The sequence below is a fragment of the Dasypus novemcinctus genome, chromosome 21 (genome assembly GCF_030445035.2).
Source record: "Dasypus novemcinctus isolate mDasNov1 chromosome 21, mDasNov1.1.hap2, whole genome shotgun sequence".
Taxonomy (NCBI): Eukaryota; Metazoa; Chordata; class Mammalia; order Cingulata; family Dasypodidae; genus Dasypus; species Dasypus novemcinctus.
Window position 1 is genome coordinate 32,019,090 of NC_080693.1, and position 9,909 is coordinate 32,028,998.

The 9,909-nt window shown below is 46.7% G+C and overlaps 1 protein-coding gene across 1 annotated transcript in view; it reads left to right on the forward strand.

Annotated features, from left to right (window-relative positions):
• Positions 1-1,515: 1,515 nt before the first annotated feature.
• Positions 1,516-9,909, forward strand: part of PRPF8 (pre-mRNA processing factor 8) — a 36,126-nt gene continuing 27,732 nt past the window's right edge. Inside the window, 17 exon segments of the mRNA XM_058283089.2 lie at positions 1,516-1,616; positions 1,803-1,913; positions 2,440-2,608; positions 3,570-3,734; positions 3,819-4,037; positions 4,175-4,387; positions 4,484-4,609; positions 4,692-4,797; positions 6,978-7,168; positions 7,291-7,410; positions 7,496-7,685; positions 7,828-7,947; positions 8,061-8,195; positions 8,544-8,673; positions 9,053-9,249; positions 9,378-9,584; positions 9,677-9,840. Of these exon segments, the coding sequence (XP_058139072.1) occupies positions 1,814-1,913; positions 2,440-2,608; positions 3,570-3,734; positions 3,819-4,037; positions 4,175-4,387; positions 4,484-4,609; positions 4,692-4,797; positions 6,978-7,168; positions 7,291-7,410; positions 7,496-7,685; positions 7,828-7,947; positions 8,061-8,195; positions 8,544-8,673; positions 9,053-9,249; positions 9,378-9,584; positions 9,677-9,840 (2,552 nt within the window). The 5' untranslated portion in view covers positions 1,516-1,616; positions 1,803-1,813.

Here is a 9,909-nt window from a genome sequence, read left to right on the forward strand (position 1 = left end):
CTGGTCTCAGGGAGCCTGCAGTCAGGATTTTGTTAAAGTGGGAAATTGGGAAACTGGTATCATCCAGAGGAGAAAAACCAGAGGGGAGGGATGTAGAAACAGGTCATCCAAGCCCCAAAGCCTGAGAACAGACAGCTTGTAGAGGATGGGATTGTTGCATCCTGACATCCAAGGGTATGTCCAAAATCTAACTCAGGATCTTTCCTCCCACACCTGCACCCTTCCCATATTCAACCACACTGTGCACAGCACTGCCATCAACTGACTGTGTAAGCCAGGGATTTAGGAATTATCCTCCAGCCAGGCCACCCCATACGCACCCATCCAAAATAATCACCGAGCTCTGAATGGCTTTCCATTTCTGCTGCCTGTCCTGGTCTAGTCACCATCATCTGTAGCCTTGGTGAATATGAAAATATTACTGTTTTAATTTAGAGAAGTTCTAGGTCTACATAAAGTTGATACATTATATCTCAATAGTGCTGTTTTTAGAATTATCATGCAAAAAGTAGAGTACACATATACACCCCTTTCACATACAGTTTCCCTTTTATTAATACTTTGCTTTAGAATGAAACCTTTGTTACAACTGATGAAACTATTATCTTAATTGCTATTAGTTTTATCTCACTGTTTACCTCAGAGTTCACTCTTTGTATTATATAGTTCTATAGGTTTGTGTGTGTTAAAATATATAACGTAAAAGTTCCCTTTTCACCCCTTTTCATAAACAAAGTTCAGTGGTGTTAATTACATACCCAATGTTGTGCCTCCATGTGACCCTAAACAGAAATTCCATACCAATTAAACATTAACTCCCTTTTCCCCTCTGGTAGCCTGTATTCTAGTTTTTTACTTTATGGATATGCGTATTCTACTTATTTCATATAAAGATCATACACTATTTATCCTTTTGTGTCTGGCTTCTTTCAATCAGCATAATGTCTCCAAGGTTCATCCATGCTATCACATGTATCAGGACTTCATTTCTTTTTACAGTTGAGTAATAATCCATTGTATGTCTATACCACATTTTATTTATCCATTCATTGACTGGTGGACCTTGGGTGCTTCCATCTTCTGGAAATTGTGAATAATGCCGCTATGAACATGGGTGTGCAAATATCTCTTCAAGTCTCTGCTTTCAATTCTTTTGTGTATACATATACCTACTAGTGGGTCATATGGTAGTACTATAGTTATTTAAAAAAAGACAACGGTAACCATTCTTAAGGGTGTGAGATGGTATCTCATTTTGGTAAACCATGCAATTTTGACAAATTTATTAAAAATAAACACTGGCCGCTTCAGTATCTTCTTTCACGGTTGGTCGCTAGCCACCCAAGCCCTTCGAAAAGCAGAAAGCCGACTTGAGCCTCCACCGGCCACACCTCCACACGTTCTAAACATTTCCGCATGTGGACCCGCCCTCCCCAGCCCAGTATGGAAATTTAATTGGTGCGCTCTCTAATCCATCTGGGCAAGTCGCCGCCTATTGGATTAAGTACTAAACCCGGGTTGCGCACTTCCCGGCGTTTGGAACGCAGAGCGGACGTAAGCTTGCCGCCATTGTGCTGCCGCCGAAAAGGGAGCCTTCTCTGTGAGGGGCTGTGAGGGTGTGTAGTGGGCTGTAAGGGTGGGACCGCGGGAAGCGGGGTGAGTCGGGGAGAGCGGCGAGAGGGGCTGGGGCGGCCGGCTGCGCGCACTCTGGGCCAGACGGGACTGCAGCGAGGGTAGCGGGGCCTCAGGAGCGCGTTGGTGCGGTGGGCCCAGGTCCTGATGCTTGACCTTTCTCCCTGTAGATTCTCCGGGCATGGCCGGAGTCTTTCCTTACCGAGGGCCGGGTAACCCAGTGCCCGGCCCTCTAGCCCCGCTGCCAGACTATATGTCCGAAGAGAAACTGCAGGAGAAAGGTGAGGAACGTGGATGGGCTTGCACGCGCGCGCAAGGGCCCGGAGACGTGAGGGCGGGTGTGCGCATGCGCGAAAGCGGGTGTGAAGCCCATCTCGGTTTTGGCAGGTCAACCCCCCCTATTATTTGCCAGGTCCCCTATTAACTCCATTTAATTTTTTCAATTAATCGAACCTTTTTAAAACATCTGCTATTGGCGGGCGCTGATCCAAGCGCTGGGGATACAACAGAGATGAAGACAAAGTCTGCCCATATGGGGTTTAAATTGCAATGAGGGGGATATTAAAAAAAATTTAAACTCTTTATAGCATAATGTCAGGTAAGTACGATGAAGGAAAAAATAAAGCAGAGTAAGGTGACAGAGGATTAGGGGGTGTGTGATCCTTCTACATGGGGAGGTCAGGAGCTGAATCCTGCTGAATGCCCTGTCCTTTCCTGGAACACTCTTGCAGTAGGTGGCCCTCTCACAAAAGGTGGGGGTGATTAGGCTAAAGATATACAGTCTTTTTACTAGAGGTGCTTTTGTAGCCCGAAAATGGCAGCAGTTGCAGGCCAAGCGCTATGCAGAAAAGCGAAAGTTTGGATTTGTGGATGCTCAGAAGGAAGACATGCCTCCAGAACATGTCAGGAAGATCATTCGAGACCATGGAGACATGACTAACAGGAAGTTTCGGCATGACAAAAGGGTTTACTTGGGGTAAGGAACACTCAGAATTATTTCACTGGGGTTTGGCTCCTTTCCTTTCTCCCTGCCCCATAGGTTACAGTATTATAGATGGAGTAGATAGCTGCTCTATCATTGTGGAATGGCATTCTAAGATAACCTCTCAGAGGTTATAAGGATATTCAGGTTCTTTAGAATTCTGTGATAATTTCCTAATTTTCCAGTTATTTTTGGCTTTGATTTTTCTTCCTGATATGGCACTAAAGCTTTTGTATTGTTCTGTGGCTGCTGTAACTTTCCTTCAGAGTCCCTGTGATTAAGTGGGTTAAAGCCCAGAGTGGACACTTCTTCATCTTGCTGCATTGTGGATACACTTCTCAGTGATCAGAATTCTGAGGTTAAGGATATTTAATGCCTGAGGACTATGTATTCTTGTGTTTTTGTGGCCTCAGGGAGGGAGAGTACAGGTCCAAAGGCCTTAGAAATCCCTGTCCCATTTGGACAAATGTTAGCCACTTAATGAACTGGTATAAGCTAGCCATGGAAGTTCTGTTTATTTCGAAAATATTTTTTGAGAACTGTTCAGGGCCATAACAGTGAACAAGGCATTAATGATTTCTGCCATCATAGAGAGGGCATGGTAGGTATAAAATAAATGGTTAAAGTGAAATATGGTGACTCACTGTCGTTTATGGGAGGGTACAGAGGGAATAGAATGTGAGACAACTTGGAAGAGGATATTGATTTAGAGGGACTGATACCTGGTATTGTGAGACTGAAGTTTAAGTAGAAGAGGAGTACAGGGTGGGAAGTTGGAGAGGGGAAAACAGGGTTCCTGGTCATAGAAGGCTTATATAGCAAGTTTGGGCATTTGAGCTATAAGGCAGGATTTTCTATAGAATGCGAGGCTGTGATACTGTGGCTTCTTGGCATAGGACGGTAGCAGAACTCCTTGTCGTGCCTAATTATCTTCTTTTTCTTTCTAATACTGCAGTGCCCTAAAGTATATGCCCCATGCAGTCCTCAAGCTCTTGGAGAACATGCCTATGCCTTGGGAGCAGATTCGGGATGTCCCCGTGCTGTACCACATCACTGGAGCCATTTCCTTTGTCAATGAGATTCCCTGGGTCATTGAGCCTGTCTACATATCCCAGTGGGGGTGAGAAGGGCTGGAATATGGTATAGGTGGTAGTGGTTGGGGGACAGTGGGTGGAAACTGTCATTTGACGTTCTTGGTTTCCAGGTCAATGTGGATTATGATGCGTCGAGAAAAAAGAGATAGGAGGCATTTCAAGAGGATGCGTTTCCCGCCTTTTGATGACGAGGAGCCACCTTTGGACTATGCTGACAACATTCTAGATGTTGAGCCACTGGAAGCCATTCAGCTAGAGCTCGACCCTGAGGAGGATGCCCCTGTCTTGGACTGGTTCTATGACCACCAGCCATTGAGGGACAGCAGGAAGTAAGTGATGGTTGGAGGTGTCCCTCCTATGAGCGCTCTGGAAACCCAGATCAGTACCTGGAGAGCGATAGTTGCTATGATTGGCTAGCTGGAATTCCTGACATGGGCCCCTTTTTTTTTTTTTTTTTTTAACCTAGGTATGTGAATGGCTCCACTTACCAGCGCTGGCAGTTCACACTGCCCATGATGTCCACTCTCTACCGCCTGGCCAATCAGCTCCTGACAGATTTGGTAGATGACAACTATTTCTATCTGTTTGATCTGAAGGCCTTCTTTACCTCCAAGGCACTCAATATGGCCATTCCTGGAGGCCCTAAATTTGAACCTCTTGTTCGAGACATTAATCTACAGTAAGTTGGAGAAACTAGGGAATTTAGGTTCCTTGGGTCAAGTAAAATCTGTTCTTTGTCCTTAAGATCCAAATTAATCTTGATTTTGTATCTCAGAGATGAAGACTGGAATGAATTCAATGATATTAACAAGATCATCATCCGGCAGCCTATCCGCACTGAATACAAGATTGCTTTCCCTTACTTGTACAACAATCTTCCACACCATGTCCACCTCACCTGGTGAGAAAACCAGAACACAGCTGGGGCAGAAGGCAGTTAGGTTGGTCAGGAGAACTTTTGCTGACTCTTACTTTCCTTCTAGGTACCATACTCCTAATGTTGTATTCATCAAAACTGAAGATCCTGATTTGCCGGCTTTCTACTTTGATCCTTTGATCAATCCAATCTCCCATCGGCACTCTGTCAAGGTGAGAGGAAGGGACACTTGACCTCAGCTCCCTGAGCCTAGTCGAAGTATTACTAGATAAAAATTCAGCTGGAGGTAGACCTGTTTTCCATCCTAAGTGTTCCCTTTGAGCTGTTAGCTGATTTGAGAGTTCAGCGCTTGATTCAAACCAGGTCATTGATAAAACCTTGGTTTCTGTAATGTCCATCTGGGCTTTATTGTTATCCTTTCTGGGCTCTCTGAATAGTCTAGTCTGTTTCCATTGTCTTCTTTTTCCTTTTTTTTTTTTTTAAGATTTATTTATTTATTTTCCCCCTTCCCCTCCTCCTGCCCTGCTGTTTTTTTGCTGTCTGTGTTGTCTTGTCTTCTCATTTTCTCTCCTCTAGGATTTACCAGGATTTGATCCTGGAGACTCCTGATATGGAGAGAGGTTCCCTGTCAATTGTGCCACCTCAGTTCCTTGTTTCTGCTGCACCTCACCATGACTCTTCCCCCTGTCTCCCTTTCTATGTGTCATTATCTTGCTGTGTGACTCACTTGTGTGGCACACTGGCTCACCACATTGGCACTCTCACGGGCACTCATGCAGGCACTGGCTCACCAAGCAGGCGCTGGCTTGCTCGAGGGCATGCTTTCTCGTCTTCTCCCTCACTAGGAGGCCCCAGGGATCAAACCCAGGTCCTCCCATATGGTAGGTGGAAGCTCCATCACTTGAGCCATATCCACTTCTTTCTTTTTTAATAGCATCTTCGTTGAGATATAATTCATACACCATACAGTTCACCTATTTAAAGTGTACAATTCACTGGTTGTTTTTTTTTAAAGATTTATTTGTCTACTCCCCCCCTTCCACCGTCGCTTGTTTTGCTGTCTGTTCTGTGTGTCCATTTGCTGTGCATTTTTTTTTTCCTGTATCTTTCCGTCTCCCTTTGTTGTGTCATCTTGCGGCACGGGTATGGGCCGTCAGCTCTCCGTGACATGGGCACGGGCTAGCTTGCCTTCACAAGGAGGCCCTGAGACAAATCCAGGGCCTCCCATATGGTAGATGGGAGCCCAATTGATTGACACACAGCCACTTCCCTTGATTGGTTTTTTTTTTTTTTTAAGATGTATTTATTTCTCTCCCCTTCCTCCCAACCCCTGCCCCGGTTGTCTGTTCTCTGTGTCTATTTGCTGCGTCATCTTTGTCCGCTTCTGTTGTCAGCGGCACGGAAATCTGTGTTTCTTTTTCTTGTGTCAGCTCTCTGTGTGTGTGGCGCCGTTCTTAGGCAAGCTGCATGTTCTTTTTTTTGCTGGGTGGCTCTCCTTATGGGGTGCACTCCTTGCGCATGGGGCTCCCCTATGCGGGGGACACCCCTGTGTGACAGGGCACTCCTTGCACGCATCAGCACTGTGCATGGGCCAGCTCCACACGGGTCAAGGAGACCTGGGGTTTGAACCACGGACCTCCCATGTGGTAGACGGACGCCCTAACCACTGGGCCAAGTCCATTTCCCCCTTCATTGTTTTTTAGTATGTGCTCAGAGTCGTGTAGCCATCACCACAATTTTAGAACATTCACCCCAAAAAGAAACATTTACCCATTAGCCATGACTCTGTTTTGCCTCAACCTCCCCAGCCCCTGGCAGCCATTATTATTATATTTTTTAGCTGGTACTGAGGAGTGAACCCAGGACCTCATACTTGCAAAGCACATGCTCAGCCACTGAGCTACACCCACTTTACAGCATCTATTAGTTTATTTTCCATCCTGTAGGTTTTCTTATTCTGGATGTCTCCTAATATAGTCATGTAATATGTGTTCCTTTGTGACTGGCTTCTTTTACTTAGTTTAATGTTTCCAAGGTTTATCCATGTGCCAATGTGTTCTTCATATGAACAGATTTCAATGTCCAAACTAGTTTTCAGAGCTAAGCAGGAGTGGTTGTAGTGTTTACCTCCTATAGCATTGGGGGTCCTTTGGGACATCTTTTGGTAGTGAGCCAGTTGGGGTGTGATGAGTGATGCTTGCTTTCCTATTTAGCCTTGGCTTGTTCTCTGCTCCCTTGGCCCTCTTTGTCCTGGGTCTTTAGGGCTTCTCTTGTCAGGCAGCCGAGTTTCCATGGCAGATGTAGCCAGCCATTATATTTGACTCCAGAGAGTTTCTTATCCCAAGTCTGCCTAGTTCAATGGGAGCTGAACCCTTGGGGGTTGTTCTTTCAGAGCCAGGAACCGTTGCCAGATGACGATGAGGAGTTTGAGCTCCCAGAGTTTGTGGAGCCCTTCCTGAAGGACACACCTTTGTACACAGACAATACAGCCAATGGCATTGCTCTGCTTTGGGCCCCACGGCCCTTCAATCTACGCTCTGGTCGTACGCGCCGGGCCCTGGACATACCCCTTGTCAAGAACTGGTAAAGGCTTCTCCCTGGGGGGTTGGTAGTGACTGTATAGGAAAACTGGGTGGGCATGCAGCCTTTACCAGAGTGGTTGAAAGGAGAGATTGACCAGTCTCTGGTGGGCTTTATTTTCCCAGGTATCGGGAACATTGTCCTGCTGGGCAGCCCGTGAAGGTGAGGGTCTCCTACCAGAAGCTGCTTAAGTACTATGTGCTGAATGCCCTCAAGCACCGGCCCCCTAAGGCCCAAAAGAAAAGGTAAGGTGACTGTGGCCTCTGCTCAGATTTTTTCTGTTCCAAAGATAGTAGGCTAACGCTACTCTCCTTTTTATGTCCACCCCAGGTATCTGTTCCGCTCCTTCAAAGCCACCAAATTCTTTCAGTCCACGAAGCTGGACTGGGTAGAGGTGGGGTTACAGGTTTGTCGCCAGGGCTACAACATGCTCAACCTTCTCATTCACCGTAAAAACCTCAACTACCTGCACCTGGACTACAACTTCAACCTCAAGCCCGTCAAGACACTCACCACCAAGGTGCTTGCACTGGGACCTCAGATTAGGGGTCTCCAGGATTCAAGGGATGGAAGACTCCCTCAGTCTAGCTCCTGAGCATGCTGTATAACCAGTCAGGGTCATTGGTGATTAATGTTCTTCCTGTTCTTGGTATCTCCTCCAGGAAAGAAAGAAATCTCGTTTTGGGAATGCTTTCCATTTATGTCGAGAAGTTTTGCGTTTAACTAAGTTGGTGGTGGACAGTCATGTGCAGTATCGATTGGGCAATGTGGATGCCTTCCAGGTGAGACTAGGTATCCTGAGCCTGCCTAGGTGGAGATGCTGCGTAAAGCCTGAACTAGTCTAGTCTTGGGGTTGGCTCAAGCTCAAGTTCTGATAGGGCCAATTGTGTTGCAGCTGGCAGATGGATTGCAGTATATATTTGCTCATGTGGGGCAGCTGACAGGCATGTACAGATACAAATACAAGCTGATGCGACAAATCCGCATGTGCAAGGACCTGAAGCATCTCATCTATTATCGCTTTAACACGGTGAGACCCTGTCTTTGCAGACTTGTTTTCTTAGACCCATTTTCATTTTTCCATCTAGTCAGGATTCTTTCCAAGGATCTATGAAGAAAGGCTTTGAGTGTTATCAATTCTGCCCTCATCTCTTTGGATCTCAGCATTTTCCCCCAAACTTACCTTAGGTCCAAACAAGATTCTTAGTTCCTGGTTTCTGCCCTGAGGTTTCTCATTTATCACCTCTTTCAGGGGTTGATACCCTGGAGTTTCTCCCTCCACTGTTACACATGTGCTTCTCCTGTCCCACTTTTGCCCTGTTTTCCATCATTTAGATATATTGCTAATTTACGTTCTTGATTTCTGCTTGGATCATAGGGCCCCGTAGGGAAGGGCCCTGGCTGTGGCTTCTGGGCTGCCGGCTGGCGGGTCTGGCTGTTTTTCATGCGTGGTATTACCCCTTTGTTGGAGCGATGGCTGGGCAACCTCCTGGCCCGGCAGTTTGAAGGTGCGTGATTTTATTTGTCCATCTTTTACCATTATTGTTTCTAGGATAGATGTGTGTGTTTCTCTCTTGTTTTCTACCCTTGAGAACCCCTGCCTGCTGGACTTCCTCTAAGTGTCGTTCTCAAATTGGCTGACTTAGTGTCGTCTTTTCTTGGGTTTTTCCCTGGGTCTTTGAGGCTGTCACGGACCTATAGAAATGAAAGTTCTTGGAAGCATAGTTGTGAATGTCTGAGGTGCCTTGCTTAATTTTTGTGTACTGGTCACAGGCATCTCTTAATACTTAGTGATTTCATTGTGACTGTGGTTAGTAGGGGATACGAAAGTACAAACCCTTATTAAAAGCAAGGAGTCTATAACTTGGGCCACTCTGTAACTCCTAGGCCGACACTCGAAGGGGGTGGCAAAGACGGTGACAAAGCAGCGAGTAGAGTCACATTTTGACCTGGAGCTTCGGGCAGCTGTGATGCATGACATTCTGGACATGATGCCTGAAGGGATCAAACAGAACAAGGCCCGGACAATTCTGCAGCACCTCAGTGAAGCCTGGCGCTGCTGGAAGGCCAACATTCCTTGGAAGGTGGGTGTTGTCTTCTGCTCCCAGGAGGCATGCACAGCCATCTGACTGGGGGTAAGATTACTACCTCCAGAGTCTCTTAGGGGGCTGCCTGGTTCCCATCACTTGCTCATGTACCTTTGCGCTTTCAGGTCCCTGGGCTGCCGACACCCATAGAGAATATGATCCTTCGCTATGTGAAAGCCAAGGCTGACTGGTGGACCAACACCGCCCACTACAACCGAGAACGGATCCGTCGTGGAGCCACTGTGGACAAGACTGTTTGCAAAAAGAACCTAGGGCGCCTCACCCGGCTCTACCTGAAGGCAGAACAGGAGCGGCAGCACAACTACCTGAAGGTCAGGCAGATTAGGGTGGCCTCGGTGTGGGGACAGGTGGGCAAGAGAGTTGGGTTACAGTGGGAAGCTAATTACCGTATCTACTTGTGCAGGACGGTCCTTACATCACAGCAGAGGAAGCAGTGGCAGTATATACCACCACTGTGCATTGGTTGGAAAGCCGTAGGTTCTCACCCATCCCATTCCCTCCACTTTCCTACAAGCATGACACTAAGTTGCTCATCTTGGCCTTGGAGCGGCTTAAGGAAGCTTATAGGTAAGGAGTAGGGTAGATAGGTTTCTTCTGGGAAGGTGACAGGATAGGGGATGGAATGATTTTCACAGT